Raw genomic sequence first — 20,558 nt, 5'->3', positions numbered from 1 at the left:
TGGGAGTCGGCCAATTAAGCACGGCTGCAATGCGGTCACTCTCCATCTCCACCCTTGATGTGGAAATGCGATAACCTAGGAAGGAGACGGCCTGCTGAAAGAACAGGCAATTCTCAGCCTTGACACAGGTCATGCTCCAACAGTCGTGCAAGTACCTTGCGCCCAAGGACACATTCTTGGCGCGTGTAGCGGAGTAAGTCAGAATGTCATAAATATACACCACTAAACCCTGCCTGTGCAGGTCCCTGAAAATCTTGTCTACAAAGGATTGGAAAACTGATGGAGCATTTATCAACCCGTACGGCATGACAAGGTACTCATAATGCCCTTTGGTGGTACTGAATGCTGTCTTCCCCTCGACTCCCTCCTGGATACGCACCAGGTTATACGCACTCCTGAGATCCAGTTTCGTGAAGAGGCGCGCCCCATGCAATGACTCAATCACCGTGGCGATAAGAGGTAGCAGGTAACTGTACCTCACCGTGATTTGATACCTCTATAGTCAATGCACGAGCATAAACCTCCATCCTTCTTCTTCACAAAAAAGAAAAACTTGAGGAGGCGGGTGAAATAGAGTGCCGAATGTACCCGACAAAGGGATTCAGAGACATTTGTATCCATAACCACCATCTCTGCCTGCGACAGGGGATACAGGTGACTCCTAGGAAGCACAGCGTCTGCCAAATCGGCATATTCTGGGGGGGATGTGCATGGTGGAGACCTGGTCTGGACTTTCCACTGTGGTAGCACCAACGGAAACCCCTACACACCTCCCTGAGCACTCTCGCGACCACCCCGTGAGAGCCCTCTGTTGCCAGGAAATAGTGGGGTTATGCAGAGCCAACCAGGGAAGGCCTAGTACCACAGGAAACGCAGGAGAGTCAATGAGAAAGAAACTGATTCTCTCCTCATGATCCCCCTGCATAACCATGGCCAAGGAGATGGTGGCCTCCCTGATTAGCCCAGACAAATCCACCAGTTGGGCGAAGGAAATGTTGGCATCCCTGCAGGCCAGCTCATGTCGGATGTCCTCTCGTAGGCTGCATCGATAGTGGTCAATGAGGGCCCTGTCGTTCCAGCCTGCTCCAGCGACCAAGGTCCGGAATTCCAGGGCGAAGTCCTGGGCGCTCCTCGTCCCCTGCCTCAAATGGAAGAGCCTTCCCCCACCGCTCTGCCCTCAGGTGGATGGTTGAAGATGGCCCTGAAGGTGAAATCCTCCAAGTGGTCTGGCACCATGTCTCCTTCTCTCCACATGGCATTTTCCCACTCCAGCGCTTTTCCTGTGAGGCAGGAGACGAGGGCAGCCACTCTCTCCCCTCCTGAGGAAGCTGGGTGCACAGTGGCCAGGTAGAGGTCCAGTTGCAACAAGAATCCCTGGCACTGTGCTGCCGTTCCATCATACTCCATGGGAAGGGAGAGACGCATCCCCCCGGAATTCTCTCCGGATGGAACGGGTGGAGACAACCCCGGTTGTGCTGGTCGAGGCACTGGAGGGACTTCCTGTCTCTCCCAGCAGTCCATGGTCTGGACAACGCGATCCATCATGGCACCACCATTTCTGACCCAAGCAACATTGCATAAGATCAACTTCTATGTGACGTGCACTGTAACCGCTACTGTATCATTGGCTAAAATCATAGGCTTTCAGCAGTGGATTGTTACTACACCACATTTTTAAAATTGTAGCACTAGCATTTAGAGATAATTTCCATGTTGCCCTACAGTATTGAAGCACACTGGCTGACAAAGGATGATGATGTAGTTACAGCCACATATGATGTGGTTTTACCAGATAACCTAAAATGAGTTCAACAGGAAAGTGGGCCTGTCAGGTAGCCAGAAGCTTTTTTTGCACAGATTCCACCCGACATCCATTGATTTATTTAGTCACCCTCATTCTGGCCATCCTACAGGGTTAAAAACTCTGATAACTGTTGAATCGATTATGATAGAAAGCCAATATTCCAACCCCCATGGCTCTAAGAGGACCACACACACACACAGGTTTCTCAAACGACTGCCTTGACTGGTTCACCAACTACTTCTCAGACAGAGTTCAGCGTGTCAAATCGGAGGGCCTGTTGTCCGGACCTCTTGCAATCTCTATGGGGGTGCCACAGGGTTCAATCCTCGGGTCGACTCTTTTCTCTATATACATCAATGATGTCGCTCTTGCTGAAGGTGACTCTCTGATCAACCTCTATGCAGACGACACCATTCTGTATAATTCTGGCCCTTCTTTGGACACTGTGTTAACTAACCTCCAAACGAGCTTCAATGCCATACAACACTCTTTCCGTGGCCTCCAACTGCTCTTAAACACTAGTAAAACTCAATGCATGCTTTTCAACCGTTCGCTGCTGGCACCCGCCCGCCCGACTAGCATCACTCACATCAAGCTGTTTTTTCCAAGCACAGTCTTGATAAACAATAGTTTTGGAAAGTTTGTTAGGACATTTACTTTGTGCATGACAAGCAATTTTTCTTTACCTTGTAAAGAAACTGGAGAAAACAGATACACAAGTATCTATATCCACAGTAAACGAGTCCTATATCAAAATAACATGAAAGGCTGCTCAACAAGGAAGAAGCCACTGCTCCAAAACCGCCATAAAAAAGTCAGACTACGTTTTGCAACTGCACATGGGGATAAAGATTGTACTTTTTGGAGAAATGTCCTCTGGCCTGATGAAACAAAAATAGAACTGTTTGGCCATAATGTCCATCGTTGTGTGGCGGAAAAAGGGGGAGGCTTGTAAGCCGAAGAACACCATCCCAAACGTGAAGCACGAGGGTGGCAGGATCATGTTGTGAGGGTGCTTTGCTGCAGGAGGTACTGGAGCACTTCACAAAATACATGGCTTCATGAAAAGGAAAATGTGGATATATTGAAGCAACATCACAAATGGGTCTTCCAAATGAACAATGACACAAAGCATACTTCCAAAGTTGTGGCAAAATGGCTTAATGGACAACAAAGTCAAAGTATTGGAGTGGCCATCACCAAGCTCTAACCTCAAACCTATAGAAAATGGGAGGGCAGAACTGAAAAAGCGTCTGCGAGCAAGGAGGCCTACAAACCTGACTCCGTTACACCAGCTCTGTCAGGAGGAATGGGCCAAAATTCACCCAACTTATTGTGGGAAGCTTGTGGAAGGCTTCCCGAAATATTTGAGCCAAGTTAAACAATTTAAAGGCATTGCTACCAAATACTAATTCAGTGTATGCAATCTTCTGACCCAGTGGGAATGTGATAAAAGAAATAAAAGCTGAAATAATTCGCTCTCATTTCACATTCTTAAAATAAAGTGGTGATCCTAACTCTTCTAAGACAGGGAATATTTACTAGGAGTGAATGTCAGGAATTGTGAAAAACTGAGTTTAAATGTATTTGGCCGAGGTGTATGCAATCTTCTGACTTCAACTATAGCGGGGCAAAACATTTTTTAGTCAGCCACCAATTGTGCAAGTTCTCCCACTTAAAAAGATGAGAGAGGGCCCTTAATTTTCATCATAGGTACACTTCAACTATGACTGACAAAATGAGAAAAATAAATCCAGAAAATCACATTGTAGGATTTTTTATTAATTTATTTGCAAATTATGGTGGAAAATAAGTATTTGGTCAATAACAAAAGTTTCTCAATACTTTATATACCCTTTGTTGGCAATGACAGAGGTCAAACGTTTTCTGTAAGTCTTCACAAGGTTTTCACACACTGTTGCTGGTATTTTGCTCCATTCCTACATGCAGATCTCCTCTAGAGCAGTGATGTTTTGGGGCTGTTGCTGGGCAACACGGACTTTCAACTCCCTCCAAAAATGTTCTATGGGGTTGAGATCTGGCTAGGCCACTCCAGGACCTTGAAATGCTTCTTACGAAGCCACTCCTTCGTTGCCAGGGCGGTATGTTTAGGATCATTGTCATGCTGAAAGACCCAGCAACGTTTCATCGTCAATGCCCTTGCTGATGGAAGGAGGTTTTCACTCAAAATCTCACGATACATGGCCCCATTCATTCTTTCCTTTAGACGGATCAGTCGTCCTGGTCCCGTTGCAGAAAAACAGCCCCAAAGCATGATGTTTCCTCCACCATGCTTCACAGTAAGTATGGTGTTCTTTGGATGCAACTCAGCATTCTTTGTCCTCCAAACACGACCAGTTGAGTTTTTACCAAAAAGATTGGTAAAAACTTCAGACGGCCCTGGACAGGTACTGGATTAAGCAGGGGGACACGTCTGGTTACAGGCATTACAGGCCTCTCATCTTTTTAAGTGGGAGAACTTGCACAATTGGTGGCTGACTAAATGCTTTTTTGCCCCACTGTATATGTATATCACACACGCACACACATTTTTTTTTTTGATTGGACACGCTACCCATTGAAGCACAGTGGCTGATGGAGAATGATGATGTAGTTAGTTACAGCCCCATCCATATATTATTTAGTTTCACCATTCAACGTGAATTGATATCAATTGATACATTTATGATGTAAAAAATAGAATGTTGCCAGTGATCAGCAATTAATGAGTATGTATGCAACTTGCAAGAGTGATTTGGTGCAGTGAACAAATGACTGAATTTGTTTGTGGTATTCAGTCAATTGAGAATGTGCTTAGGGTTTTAAAACAGGAGGCATTTTGATTATCTCTTTTTTTTGTGTGTGTTTAGAGTTGTGATGTACCACATACTTGTGCATATTGTACCAAAGTGATTGGTACAAAGTAACTTCAAAGTGAATGTGTTTGAGTTTCCACTTTCCATTATTTGCAGTCCAAGTCATGACCCAAAGACAACATTCTGAACACTCACAGAACTGCCTGGGTCATACTTATTGTATTGTAACGAACCTTGCCAAGGTTGTTACAATTCCTCCTTAAAAAGTTAACCCATATTGGAGCTTTGGTTAGCAGTCCTGCCTATGGGCTTGGAGACCTGGGTATGAGACCCATAACAGGCATTTCTCTATTACCGTTTGCAATAAACTCCACTATACGTCTGCATTTGTTTGAATGTTGCCAGTGGAATCTCCCTCAGTCCTGCTCTGGACCTTACTTGAGTGACCTCAATAAGTCCACTGTATTACCAGCCTCTAAAATGACAGAGTGGAGCTGTCAAGATGAGACTTTGTTAAGGACTTTGTGACCCGTTTGCGTAAGGATTCTGGTGTTTTTAATTTTCATTTCAAGTGGTCAGGAAAAATCCCCTGGCCCTAGTTATGATCTCGCATGGAAGACTTAGACCTTCACACTGCCCTGCAGCCAAGCATGAGCTTATCAGCAGAGGGCATCTTGGGATGAAACTTGAAGCTCACACCAAGTTAGAGAAGGACTGAGGAAACAGCCACATGCATTTAACTGAGAGCCAGAGATAAAAACTAAACATATCCAAAAAAGGTCATAACTTTGGCAGTGGCTTAGCTTGGGAATCTTGACGGATATTGCCTGCTGAAGGGTTGGAGGCAGGGTGTACGAGTGTGTTCTTAAAGAGACACTCCTGCAAAAATGGCATTGTTTGAGCTTCTTTTAATAGTGTCCGATGGGGTTCAGGTCACTGACCATGTGGATTGTTTTCAGCAGAGCTGAGAAGTGTACTACTGATAGAATAGGAGATGTGTTCCACTGCAGACCGAATCATTCATTCTGTGATATATCCTCAGTCACTCTCCTACAGTATCTGGACCAGGCCCTGACCTCTGTGTTCTCAGGCTGCAGTGGACAGCCTACTTCCATTTTGAAGCCCATGCTGCTTTTCGATGTGATTAGGGAACCATGACGGACCAGCACTTTGTCAGGCAATTACAAGAGGTCAACCGACAAAGCCAAATATGTATGCTTTTACGCCATGCCATGCAAGAGTGAAGGCATTCAACATCGATTACTATTGTGCCATCTAGAAATCACGTCAATGGATAAAGTCAACAAAGTAAGATCATATGTATTTTCTCTTGTTTTTGTGCACTTGCCTATTATTGCTCTCAAGAATAAGAGAGACTTAAATGGACGAGAGCCCAAAGGTCATGCACAGATGTAAGGGCTCACTGCATGGGTTTAGACAGCTTTATTTTTTACTACAGACCAGGCTACCTGTCAGCATTTCTTCCAGCTGGGGACAAACCATTACACATCAAGTAAAGCCTATCACATGCTTCCCAGTCAAAACAGTTTGCGCATATATTATGATTACATTTTTGTTTGTTTTGTACTTCGGCAGGTTACATTAGTTCTGCTGTTTGCACACATTTTTTTCTTGAGGCACGCTAAAGTTTGGTAGTCAAAGTCTACGTACCTTCGTAGATGACCCCTTCGTAGGTGACCCCTTCGTAGGTGATTGATCAACAGCCTACTACTCCTAGTAGGAGTGAGAACTATGGACGGGATTCTTCAATTCTTCAATTTTGCCATTCAATGAGAGATGACTAGTTTTCCTGCATTTTGTTCCCCCACTTGGAAAATACTGCAACTAACATCTTAGTTAGATTAAAAATGTGTCACTAAGACCTCGTCGGCAAAAACATCCAAATAAATTTACAGATTTATTGATTTCATTCTATTTTGAGGAACTGTATACCGGCTATGTTTTAGCTAGAGGCCAAAACAGTAACTTTGCCGCTTTTCTCATTTTTCAGGTGAAAGTCTTTTAAGGGTCAACACGAGTCACAGACATTCGCTTCACCTAGCCGAGTTCTGCTAGGAGCAAACCAAACCTAGTATGTGGGTGCCTTTAGGCTCTATAGAGTGTCAGCCAGTCTCTCCACAGATATATATTAAACTGAATTGTTCAAGGTGGTCTAGGAGGAGGGGATCAGTCCATTGCTTTAGTCTTGGGCCTCATGTAAAAACACAAAGGAATGGTTCCCATCAGACATCAACAAGCTCTCAGTCTGTGTCAACACTGTCAGCTCCCTTTTATTAAAGAGTCTGTGTGTGTTTGGAGCCATGGTAAGCTCTCATTAAAATAAGGCTTGCTGTTGACCCCCTGAAGCTCTGCTTTGGATCATGGATCCAGCACTGGGAGATGCTGGTGTGATGGAGAGGGCCTGCTCGGAGTCTATCAAGCCTTCCAACACTGACCAACCCAGTCAAGAATAACCCCTATAATATCTAACTCATAGACACTTCATGTAGATTTGGGTATAAACAATATGCTTGTAGCTCCACCTGGTTCTCTAGTAGGCTAGGTGAAAGTACTGCCATATTGATTACACCAATCAAATCCTTCCCTCTGCACACCTGCGCCCAGAGTGTAAGGGCTAGTGGTTGTTTGTGGACCAGGCCAGTCTGCTTCTGTGCTCCCCTCCTGCTCTGTTAGATGCCATGGGGGACTTTCTGCTGACCAGCTCTTCCCAATAGGAAAATGTGAGCTTCTCCCACTGGACCAGCGGAGGGATAGACACTGTGTCTGCGTTCCAATACATCTATCTCTCTCTCTCTCTCTCTCTCTCTCTCTCTCTCTCTCTCTCTCTCTCTCTCTCTCTCTCTCTCTCTCTCTCTCTCTCTCTCTCTCTCTCTCTCTCTCTCTCTCTCTCTCTCTCTCTCTCTCTCTCTCTCTCTCTCTCTCTCTCTCTCTCTCTCTCTCTCTCTCTCTCTCTCTCTCTCTCTCTCTCTCTCTCTCTCTTCCCCCCCCCGTCTTGCTCCCTCATTCTTTTGTTTGCTGTCTCGCTCTTTTGCTCTCGCTGTCTTGGTCTATTTTGCTCTCTCGCTCTCTCAAAGTACCAGTGTCACTGCTTGAGTAAACATTTGAGATGAACTTCTTATTACAATTTCTTTTTTATTTTACTGTTTATTTTTCGCTGCCTGGCTCATTGTGCAAAAAGGTGCTGCCAGAGTCTTGTCCAGAGTGATATCAGGAGGACCCACTTGAAAGTATGCTTCTCAAAGGGTTTGATATTATTGACCTTGTCAGATATCTATCTTCAATGCCAATCTGAGTTTTATATGTCATTTGCCTCTTGTTATTTCGAGTTACACAGGACCCCTCTCAGGAAAAATTCCGAGGCAACTTTCTGCCTGATGAAAAAAATAGCATAGAGCTGATGATGTCATGGAAACTCCAAACTTATCCAGGACTTATATGACCCATCGTGGGAAGTAAATGTTGAGGCTGTATTGGACATCTCTCTCACAAAGAGAGAGAGCATCTTCACAAAGAGAGAGAGCATATTTGTGAAAGAGATGATCTTTGAATAGTTACATGCATGCAGCCAATGCTGAAAATTATTTTTCCTTTAGTCAAATTTACTCCCACATAAGCCACCTGGCCCAAGAGGGCTCATCACCATCTGCCATTACAATCTGATGATGTCTGCTCATCAAACATTTACATTGGTTTCAATGTGGAGTGAAACATTTATGGTTAAACAAAGAAAGATATTCAAAATAACTCGTTTTTCTTGGATATCTTAAAAGCATAACACCTGTGGCAGTGGTTTACAGCCTTTTTTTGATTACTGTACCAAATGAGTTTGCTGTTCCTGGAGTACCCATGAAGTATCCCCTCATGCATTTTACCAGTAGGCCTATGGTCTCATGAGTCTTCACAAGTACCCCCTGTGGATAGGCCAAGGTTGTAGTACCTCTGGTTGGGAACCACTAACCTATAGTATTAGACCTACACACAGTGCACTGTGCTCCAAACAAATGATGGTAGTCAAAAGTCAAGCACTGCATTTTATCTGAGCTTCTGCACATAGCAATGTTTACAAACAGCAGCCTAACAGCAACCTAGGCATTTCCTTGTTATTGCCCATTGAAAAGATAAGCAATCTGCTCTTACTTTGATGCCTCTGGAAGACAGCGAGGGTGTAGTGGGAGACGAGTCAGAGAGTGACTTGGTCGTGCGTGGCTGATCCTTTGCGTTGCGGGGGGAGAGAAGAGATGACATCGCCCCAGGCTACTATACACTGCATGGGGTTCAAGTCTGGTCCAGCAGTCTTGTCCACCAGTCCTGTCCAGCGGTCCAGTCCAGCAGTCCAACCAATGGGATTCCAAAAGACTACTGCATAAACAGTCCAGTGACACACAGTTAAAATCTCTGTGATGTGAATGGTGGTGAAGGGACAGAACCAGAGTTGTGATCCAAATTGAAGAGTTCTAATGATAGAAAAACAGCGGTGTGATCTCTCTTCAAGTGATGTTGTGTTATGGTGCGATGAGTTGAGGGTGAGTGAGTGAGTAGCAGAAGTGCGATCCACAGATGAGGGCGCTGTGGAGGAAGTAGAGGGTGGGCGGTGCTCTAGAGTGGGTTTCCTCGGGCTCCCCCAGACGTTTCACATTTTTGTTTTAACCCTAAACTGGCACACCTGCTTGATGATTCGTTGACTAATTGATTCAGCTCTGGCAGTTTAGGGTGGAAACAAAAATGTGAAACGTCTGGCGGGGCCCGAGGAGAGGGTTGGGGAAACCCTGCTGTAGAATATATGTGGAGGGACACTGCCTGGAACTTGACAGCAGTGCCGCTCATGAGAGCACTCTCTCACTGGACTGGGGTCATTCAACAAAAATGAAAACAAAGCAAAGAACTCTGCTCTCATTCTGCCTGACACTCTCTCTCTCTTTCTGTCTCACAGTTTCTCCTTCTGTCTCTCCCTCTTTCCTTCTCTAATCACCATTTTGCCTGAGCTGTGGACTAATATGGATTTGTTTGACTTTAGAATTTGTTATGACGATTATCTTTTTTTAAAATTTTTAATGACAGCCTCATGCAAATTTGATACTAGTTTCCCTTTAGTGTGAAAGTACAACCACATATTTAATGTGTATATTTATAAAACATGATATCACACAGTGGCCAGCAGAGGTCCTCTCAGTACCGTACAGTAAACTGCAAATGAGGAGGATCCTTTAGCCTCACAGGGATTATTTGGCTGCTGGAGAGAAGGGGGCAGGAGGGAATGATGACAACAACAGGAAGTATTTTGGCTGGGGCTCATGATCCCTACATCCTTTGCTTACTGCTCCCCTAATGGGTCAGTGGCCAGTGCCTGACTAAGAACAACTTCTGCCTTCAGCATATACAAATACAGTACACAGACTATACACATACCTTATGGAAAAATAATCATTATCTTCACTTTACAGAGATGGGATATGAGCATAACATTAAATGTGACAGTACCATCAATTATATTTCTGCCCTGAAAAAATGATAGCTTGTCATATCTCTCTACCTCATTTCTTTGCTCAGACCAATTGAAAAGTGATATATCGGTAACAGCAATACCACTCCACATGATTAATCAGAAAAACTGTGTTCATCAACATGTGGATATATACGTTAAATGCTGTACCTCCACACAGTTTAAACAAATAATTTTATTTCACCTCCTTCCTATTGTAACGGTTTTCTATATGAGAAGGAGAGTCGGACCAAAATGCAGCGTGTCGATTGCGATTCATGTTTAATGAAAAACACACTAAACACAAACACTACAAAAACAATAAACGTAACGGAAACCTAAAACAGCCTTTCTGGTGAAAACACATAGACAGGAACAATCACCCACAAACACACAGTGAACCCCAGGCTACCTAAATATGGTTCCCAATCAGAGACAATGACGAACACCTGCCTCTGACTGAGAACCATATCAGGCTGAACATAGAAATAGACAAACAAGACATGAAACATAGAATGCCCACTCAGATCACACCCTGACCAATCAAAACATAGAAAATACAAAGTAAACTATGGTCAGGGCGTGACAGTACCCCCCCCCCCAAGGTGCGGACTCCGGCCGCAAAACCTGAACCTAACCTATAGGGGAGGGTCTGGGTGGGCATCTGTCCGCGGTGGCGGCTCTGGCGCTGGACGTGGACCCCACTCCATAACAGTTTTAATCCCCCTCCTAAACGTCCCTAAATAGGTTACCCACCACAATGATAACATGGGACAGAGGGACAGCTCGGGACAGAGGTAACTCGGGACAGATGGGTAGCTCAGCACTGAGAGGAAGCTCAGCACTGAGAAGAAGCTCAGCACTGAGAAGAAGCTCAGCACTGAGAGGAAGCCCAGGCAGGTAGTAGAAACTACCAGAACCTGGCTGGCTGGCGGTTTCAGCAGATCCTGGTCGACTAGCAGATCTGGAAGAATCTGGTCGACTGGCGGATCTGGGAGAATCTGGTCGACTGGCGGATCTGGGAGAATCTGGTCGACTGGCGGATCTGGGAGAATCTGGTCGACTGGCGGATCTGGGAGAATCTGGTCGACTGGCAGATCTGGGAGAATCTGGTCGACTGGCAGATCTGGGAGAATCTGGTCGACTGGCAGATCTGGGAGAATCTGGTCGACTGGCAGATCTGGAAGAGTCTGGACGACTGGCAGATCTGGAAGAGTCTGGACGACTGGCAGATCTGGAAGAGTCTGGACGACTGGCAGATCTGGAAGAGTCTGGACGACTGGCAGATCTGGAAGAGTCTGATCGACTGGCAGATCTGGAAGAGTCTGGACGACTGGCAGATCTGGAAGAGTCTGGACGACTGGCAGATCTGGAAGCTCTGGCTACTCCATGCTGACTGACAGCTCTGGCTGCTCCATGATGACTGGCTGCTCCATGCTGACTGGCAGCTCTGGCTGCTCCATGCTGACTGGCAGCTCTGGCTGCTCCATGCTGACTGGCTGCTCTGGCTGCTCCATGCTGACTGGCTGCTCCATGCTGACTGGCTGCTCCATGCTGACTGGCGGCCCTGGCTGCTCCATGCTGACTGGCGGCCCTGGCTGCTCCATGCTGACAGGCGGCCCTGGCTGCTCCATGCTAACTGGCGGCCCTGGCTGCTCCATGCTAACTGGCGGCCCTGGCTGCTCCATGCTAACTGGCAGCTCTGGCGGCTCCATGCTAACTGGCAGCTCTGGCGGCTCCTTGCAGACTGGCAGCTTTGGCGGCATCCTGCAGACAGGCAGCTCTGGCGGCTCCTTGCAGACTGGCAGCTCCATGCAGACTGGCAGCTCTATGCAGACTGGCAGCTCCTTGCAGACTGGCAGCTCCTTGCAGACTGGCAGCTCCTTGCTAACTGGCAGCTCTAAGCTAACTGGCAGCTCTATGCTAACTGGCAGCTCTATGCTAACTGGCAGCTCTATGCTAACTGGCAGCTCTATGCTAACTGGCAGTTCTGAACAGGCGGGAGACTCCGGCAGCGCTGTAGAGAAGGAAGGCTCTAACAGCGCTAAACAGGCGGGAGACTCCGACAGCGCTGAAGAGAAGGGAGGCTCTGGCAGCGCTGGACAGGCGAGGCGCACTGTAGGCCTGATGCGTGGTGCTGGCACTGGTGGTACTGGGCCGAGGACACGCACAGGAAGCCTGGTGCGGGGAGCTGCTACCGGAGGGCTGGGGTGTGGAGGTGGTACTGGAAAAACCGGACCGTGCAGGCGCACTGGAGCTCTTGAGCACCGAGCCTGCCCAACCTTACCTGGTTGAATGCTCACGGTCGCCCTGCCAGTGCGGCGAGGTGGAATAGCCCGCACTGGACTATGCAGGCGAACCGGAGAAACCGAGCGCAAGGCTGGTGCCATGTAAACCGGCCCAAGGAGACGCACTGGGGACCAGCTGCGTAGAGCCGGCTTCATGGCATTAGGCTCGACGCTCAATCTAGCCCGGCCGACACGCGAAGCTGGAATATACCGCACCGGGCTATGCACCCGCACTGGAGACACCACTGCGCACCACTGCATAACACGGTGCCTGTCCGGTCTCTCTAGCCCCCCGGTAAGCACAGGGAGTCTGCCCAGGTCTCCTACCTGGCATAGCCATACTCCCTGTTAGCCCCCCCCCAAGAAATTTTTGGGGCTGCCTCTCGGGCTTCCTTGCCAGCCGTGTTCCCTCATATCGCCGGCTCCTCTCTCCGGCTGCCTCTGCTCTCCTAAGTGCCTCCACCTGTTCCCATGGGAGGCGATCTCTTCCAGCCAGTATCTCCTCCCAAGTGTAACAGCCCTTGCCATCCAAAACGTCCTCCCATGTCCATTCCTCTTTACGCTGCTGCTGCTGCCTGTTGACACGCTGCTTGGTCCGTTGGTGGTGGGTGATTCTGTAACGGTTTTCTATATGAGAAGGAGAGTCGGACCAAAATGCAGCGTGTCGATTGCGATTCATGTTTAATGAAAAACACACTAAACACAAACACTACAAAAACAATAAACGTAACGGAAACCTAAACAGCCTTTCTGGTGAAAACACATAGACAGGAACAATCACCCACAAACACACAGTGAACCCCAGGCTACCTAAATATGGTTCCCAATCAGAGACAATGACGAACACCTGCCTCTGACTGAGAACCATATCAGGCTGAACATAGAAATAGACAAACAAGACATGAAACATAGAATGCCCACTCAGATCACACCCTGACCAATCAAAACATAGAAAATACAAAGTAAACTATGGTCAGGGCGTGACACCTATAAGCCAAATTTCACTGTTATACAAGGACACTGTCCATATTAGATTTTGCACATTGTTTATGAGTTGTCCCCACATATTTATCAACGGCTGTGCCTGATGTCCTTTGTGTTGGGGAGTCTCATGAATTGATATGAGGTGAGCGGACACCTGGGGCGGATGATTTGTGAGTTGCCCTTCGTGCCAGCTCCCATACCCTATAATTCTGTATTTCTTTGTGACTCATTTGTATACAGGCATACCAGAAAAGCCACATCCCTGATTGGTAGATGAGTGGCAACCCTGATTAGTAGCACCTGCTGCTCATCGGTTGTTATTTACAAATGCTGTATTAAAAGGAAACTGTACCGACACGCTGAAGAAGGGTGTTAAGCCGAATCGTCTGTGTACGCGATCCCCGTTGCAGTGAAAATAATTAAAATAAGAGACTAATGAGGAAAGGTTTATGCAACACCTTTTAGTTTGTATTGAATTTGCAGGTTTTACGCACCAGCCAAGCTTCTGGGAGAGCGCAATGGTTCTATTTTGATTGGTTTATTTATATTTTCTAAATAGTATATGAAAATCAATGACCGTGTTGTAACCATTTCCTGGTAAGACCAAACAAACTACAATGCTTGGGAATTGACCTGTATGAACTTTTCTGGGCAGAGATCATGACAGTATGTTCACTACTTTGTGTCGATTTTATACTACCAGACCTGCTAACCCAATACTCACAAGATCACATTATCCTCACAACACTCACAAGATCATACATCAGTGCTATATGAACAATTCTCTTTTACATTTTGACACACGTTGACAATGAGACACTGATCTGTGGATACTGGCACCGCCTGGTGGCATAAAACATTTCCAAAAGGCTTAGAAAAGTTTGGCGGTACAATAACAGCAAATGGATGGCATCAAACCACGTAGTTGATGTATTTGATACAATTCAACTTATTCTATTCCAACCATTACCACAAGCCTGTCCTCCCCAACCTCCTGTGATGTGAATGTTTTCTCCGAATAAATCAAACAGGATTGTAAAAGTAGGGAGCTAGAAACTGCTAGATACAGTGGGGCAAAAAAGTATTTAGTCAGCCACCAATTGTGCAAGTTATCCCACTTAAAAAGATGAGAGGCCTGTAATTTTCATCATAGGTACACTTCAACTATGACAAACAAAATGAGAAAAAAAATCCAGAAAATCACATTGTAGGATTTTTTATGAATTTATTTGCAAATTATGGTGGAAAATAAATATTTGGTCACCTACAAACAAGCAAGATTGCTGTCTCTCACAGACCCGTAACTTCTTCTTTAAGAGGCTCCTCTGTCCTCCACTCATTACCTGTATTAATGGCACCTGTTTGAACTTGTTATCAGTATAAAAGACACCTGTCCATAACCTCAAACAGTCACACTCCAAACTCCGCTATGGCCAAGCCTGGTGCAGGATAGACCTGCACCAGGCTGGGAAGACTGAATCTGCAATAGGTAAGCAGCTTGGTTTGAAGAAATCAACTGTGGGAGCAAATATTAGGAAATGGAAGACATACAAGACCACTGATAATCTCCCTCGATTTGGGGCTCCACGCAAGATCTCACCTCGTGGGGTCAAAATGATCACAAGAACGGTGAGCAAAAATCCCAGAACCACACGGGGGGACCTAGTGAATGACCTGCAGAGAGCTGGGACCAAAGTAACAAAGCCTACCATCAGTAACACACTACGCCGCCAGGGACTCAAATCCTGCAGTGCCAGACGTGTCCCCCTGCTTAAGCCAGTACATGTCCAGGCCCGTCTGAAGTTTGCTAGAGAGCATTTGGATGATCCAGAAGAAGATTGGGAGAATGTCATATGGTCAGATGAAACCAAAATATAACTTTTTGGTAAAAACTCAACTCGTCGTGTTTGGAGGACAAAGAATGCTGAGTTGCATCCAAAGAACACCATACCTACTGTGAAGCATGGGAGTGGAAACATCATGCTTTGGGGCTGTTTTTCTGCAAAGAGACCAGGACGACTGATCCTTGTAAAGGAAAGAATGAATGGGGCCATGTATCATGAGATTTTGAGTGAAAACCTCCTTCCGTCAGCAAGGGCATTGAAGATGAAACGTGGCTGGGTCTTTCAGCATGACAATGATCCCAAACACACTGCCCGGGCAACGAAGGAGTGGCTTCGTAAGAAGCATTTCAAGGTCCTGGAGTGGCCTAGCCAGTCTCCAGATCTCAACCCCATAGAAAATCTTTGGAGGGAGTTGAAAGTCCGTGTTGCCCAGCAACAGCCCCAAAACATCACTGCTCTAGAGTAGATCTGCATGGAAAAATGGGCCAAAATACCAGCAACAGTGTGTGAAAACCTTGTGAAGACTTACAGAAAACGTTTGACCTCTGTCATTGCCAACAAAGGGTATATAACAAAGTATTGAGATAAACTTTTGTTATTGACCAAATACTTATTTTCCACCATAATTTGCAAATAAATTCATAAAAAAATCCTACAATGTGATTTTCTGGATTTTTTTTCTCATTTTGTCTGTCATAATTGAAGTGTACCAATGATGAAAATTACAGGCCTCTCATCTTTTTAAGTGGGAGAACTTGCACGATTGGTGGCTGACTAAATACTTTTTTGCCCGACTGTATGTCACTCCCTTTGGTTTCTTCCCCAGTCGTCATTGTTCCTGTTTCATGTTGGTGCGCTGTTCTTGCTTAGTTCATTTATTTATTAAATGCATTCACTCCCTTTACTTGCTTCCCAACTCTCAGCATACATCGTTTTGACGACTCAACAAAGGGAAGCATCGGGCTGTGTTGTTTTTTTGTGTGTGCGTGTTGGGGGTGATGTGGGGTCTGGGTGTCCGAACTGGAGCTAGCTGGGAGGCCTCGGCCGGTTTGTCGGGTTCCCATGCCTCAGCTGGCTCGATGGGCTCCCATTCCTCAGCTGGCTCGACGGGCTCCCATGCCTCAGCTGGCTCGACGTGCTCCCATGCCTCAGCTGGCTCGACGGGCTCCCATGACTCAGCTGGCTCGACGTCCCTTGCCTCAGCTGGCTCGACGGGCTCCCATGACTCAGCTGGCTCGACGTCCCTTGCCTCAGCTGGCTCGACGGGCTCCCATGCCTCAGCTGGCTCCCATGCCTCAGCTGGCTCGACAGGCTCCCGTGCCTCGACCGAGGAAACCGGGGAGGTCTCAGCCGGCTCAGCACCTCAGCGGAGGCGACTGGTCCGCTCCGGATCCCCGGGATCATCCCTTTGTTTGGTGTCCTGCAGCTGGAGCCGAACACACCGGGGAGGGGGTACTGTCACGTATGCTCTCTCTCCGGTGCTCTAGGTCGTCATGCTCCCGGGCCTCAGCCGGATCGACAGGTTCTGGCGCCTTAGCAGAGGTGACAGGTCTGGTCCTGATCCCCGGGATAGTCTCTTTTTTATATATATATATTTTTTTATTTTACCCCTTTTTCTCCCCAATTTCATGGTATCCAATTGTTTTTAGTAGCTACTATCTTGTCTCATCGCTACAATTCCCGTACAGGCTCAGGAGAGACGAAGGTTGAAAGTCATGCGTCCTCCGATACACAACCCAACCAAGCCGCACTGCTTCTTAACACAGCGCTATCCAACCCAGAAGCCAGCCGCACCAATGTGTCGGAGGAAACACCGTGCACCTGGCAACCTTGGTTAGCGCGCACTGCGCCCGGCTTGACACAGGAGTCGCTGGTGCATGATGAGACAAGGATTTCCCTACCGGCCAAACCCTCCCTAACCCTGACGACGCTAGGCCAATTGTGCGTCGCCCCACGGACCTCCCGGTCTCGGCCGGTTATGACAGAGCCTGGGCGCGAACCCAGAGTCTCCGGTGGCAGAGCTGGCGCTGCAGTACAGCGCCCTTAACCACTGTGCCACCCAGGAGGCCGATCCCCGGGATAGTCATCTTGGTCGGCGTCCTGCGGCTGGAGCCGGTACTGTCACATGTGCTCCCTCTCCGGCCTCTAGGTCACCTGGCTGCTCGTTATGGCGCACACCTGTCACCAGCGTTACACGCATAATGACACTCACCTGGACTCCATCACCTCCTTGATTATCTGCCCTATAAATGTCACTCCCTTTTGTTTCTTCCCCAGTCGTCATTGTTCCTGTTTCATGTCGGTGCGCTGGTTCGTGTTTCTTGTTTTGTTAATAGGAATAACACACATTTTGTCTTCCATTGTGTAAAGACACTCACTATCAAAAAAAAACTTAAAAAACTAAAGTACAATATATTATACGTATCAATATTATTTACATATAAATATTGCAAAAATGATCCAAAATGTGACCAGAGGACAACATTCAGAAAGTATTTCAAGACAAACACAAAGTAGGCTATTTGATTGACAACCATTATTACTGTAACAATGTAAAAATAGCAAACAACTTTTCAGAGACCATCTCAAAATCTAGATAACCTCTCTCGATTTAGTACAGATCAGGCCTGACAAAAAATGTAGAAATAGTAGCCTTCTTTGGCAACAATTCAGTGGATGGCACAAGTATTAGATAGAGAAACTCAAAATATTCCAAGTAATAGACAGAGAGAAGGTACAAAACACAACTGTTCAGAGACCATTAAAAAGTACACCATTTCCCTGTAAGATTTGTAGGACAAATTCATATTTCACACTGTCACTTTAGTGTTTACATTTAGCTGACAACATGTCATGGAACTTCTGGAAGCACAGCCCATCCTGCAAAGTGGCAGAGAACACATCTCCCACTCCACTTCAGATGCACACCACAAACCCTCTCTTGCGCCCTTCAAACTTCACCAGGGAGTGGTCTGCTTTCAAAGTATGAGTAACAACTCAGTTCACACCCCCTGATGCCACACTTTTGGCTCCTCGCTTCCTGCCACTGTAGCCATTACAAAGTGAATGCACAAACTGCATTTTGAATGCCTTCAGGGACAGCATCTGCTGTTTCTGGGAAGGGGACCTTTGCACCGTCCCACACACACACACAACTCATAATTCCATAATTTTCTGCCTGTGTGTCCAATCTTGCAATAGCGCCTAGATTGGTCAAGATGGTTAACCACGCCCTTTTTCTTGTTGTAATCCATTACAAGCTCTTGAAGAAGTTTGACGATGTCCTTCCTGAGCTGTTTGTGGACAGAAAATACACATCTCTTTTGACATGCCATTACATTATCTGCAGACCATTTCATACTCTGACTTCTCTGGAGCTTGGGGGAGTTCTTATGATTGGGCCTTACTGCGCCACAATAATAGGTGTCGGTGTCAATCAAGTCTCTTACCAGAGGAATGGATGGAAAAAAAAGTTGTCTGCGTAACGGCGGTGTGACAATAGGTAGGCTTCTCTTTACCCTACACGATTGCATGGTTGGCATGGCGGTGCATCTGTGGTTCATTACAGAAAATGGAGAGCAGGCATCACTGAGGGCCACGAAGGAAGACTGCTGCACATGTCATCAGTATGAGCTAGGCATGTGGTATGGCAGGCGGCACAGGACAGCTATTAGTAACAGTAAGGACCGTCTGTCTCCCACACAACTCATTTCCCCGCAGATAGTTCCATCAAGTCAGCACCGGTTGTCAGTTACCCATTGCTCTAACCGCTGGATTTAGGCAATATGTCTGTCCTAAGAATCTGATGCTGACTCATTTTGAGTAAGCGTTGCTCTTTTTGAGGTCTCTATTAAAAAGGGCAATGGGAGGGAGATTGATTGTAGGATGTCGAATTGATGTCGCTGTTTTTAACATTTTATCAAACAGGACACTGGAAAAGCAATCCTGGGAAAGTCTTGGCAGCCCATTATTTTATTGGGGTTGAACGCAGTCATACTGGCATCCTCGGTTCTCTACTTGAATTCCTAGTGCAAATGTTTACATTTCAATATCCAATAAAACTCTTAACTAAAACACAAACCCACATTGTTTATGCTATATTTGATCAAAATAAAGAGAAAAGCATTTGTTTCAATCATTTTTGTGTGTATTCAGCAACTTGCATAGTTTTTAAATATTGCACAGAAATCTTAATGATCTGAATTTCTTATTTGAAAGACACTGCAGCCACTTGACGGTGCAGTCAGAGTACTTTTCTATTTTATATCTCAACTTTTACTGTAGCATTTACTAGAGCTGGTGATTGGATCATGATATGCTGCAAGAGGTGGTAACTGAAGATGGACAGTAATGGAAATAATACCTGTAATCACAGAGTACTTAGCATGACCTAAGTAGGCTGTGGTAAGTGACCTGCCTCATTTTGCATGCAATAGGTCACATAGCTCATAGACCAAGATGTGACGCACATCACTCGCTGAAAATGGAACAGGCTACTTGTAGACTACATCCCTCATTTCATTTTAGTAAAATATATTCCATTTTCAATCAATAGCAGCAAAAGGTCATTCTCAGAAAGATCAGGTCATGAGCCGATATATGTCTTTGGTTTGTCCACTTTGACAGAATGCATTGGAGCTTGAAATGATGCTCAATTAATGCAAATGTTTACGTGAAATTAATATAAATATTTATACCATGGCATTGTTGAAAACTAATTTCTGATTTGCTTGAAGGATATTCTAAAGCATGCATTATTTCCCTATAATGCATGGCATAATTCAATGGCTATGAAGTTTATTGTTACATGTATTATTTTAAAGTTGAATTGAAAACATTATTGGCATTGTTGATAATATTGGGATTTTCATAATAGCAACCTTGGATGATAGTTTGGTTAGCCAAGCTAGCAAGTCTGTTTGTTTGGTTACCAAGACAACTACAGTAGCTTTCTAGCCAGCTAGTAAACTTGTTAGCTACTTCAGTGGATGTTGTCACACTTCTACAGTCAAATTAACACATTTCTAGTGGAAAATAAATTAAATTATAGCCATGTGGAACTTACCTTCCATGTCATGATTCTTTTCCCCAGAGAATGCATAGCCCCTCGTGGATTATCCCTTACGTGTTCAATATTTGTAAATTATTGTTAGTAGCTACAAGACATGGCCCATTCTCCTGGCTATGTTACATTGATAAAGGCTAAACCCAGGGCGTGCAATTAACTAAGTAAGAACCTTCTCTCACTGCTCACCATGTTGATACGAACTTGTTCACCTCTTCCTTACTCTGGTCCCATCAAATTCTGAATTGTGTTTTTTT

General features: G+C 45.8%; 1 protein-coding gene across 1 annotated transcript in view; it reads right to left on the bottom strand.

Annotated features, from left to right (window-relative positions):
* Positions 1–9,220, bottom strand: part of LOC110527739 (protein phosphatase 1 regulatory subunit 12B) — a 34,693-nt gene extending 25,473 nt beyond the window's left edge. Inside the window, exon 1 of the mRNA XM_021609216.2 lies at positions 8,779–9,220. Within this exon, the coding sequence (XP_021464891.1) occupies positions 8,779–8,886 (108 nt within the window). The 5' untranslated portion in view covers positions 8,887–9,220. The remainder of the gene's footprint in view (positions 1–8,778) is intronic.
* Positions 9,221–20,558: the final 11,338 nt, after the last annotated feature.

This window comes from Oncorhynchus mykiss, chromosome 7 (genome assembly GCF_013265735.2).
Source record: "Oncorhynchus mykiss isolate Arlee chromosome 7, USDA_OmykA_1.1, whole genome shotgun sequence".
Taxonomy (NCBI): Eukaryota; Metazoa; Chordata; class Actinopteri; order Salmoniformes; family Salmonidae; genus Oncorhynchus; species Oncorhynchus mykiss.
Note: the sequence above shows the minus strand (reverse complement) of the source record. Positions and strands in the feature narration are given on the sequence as shown.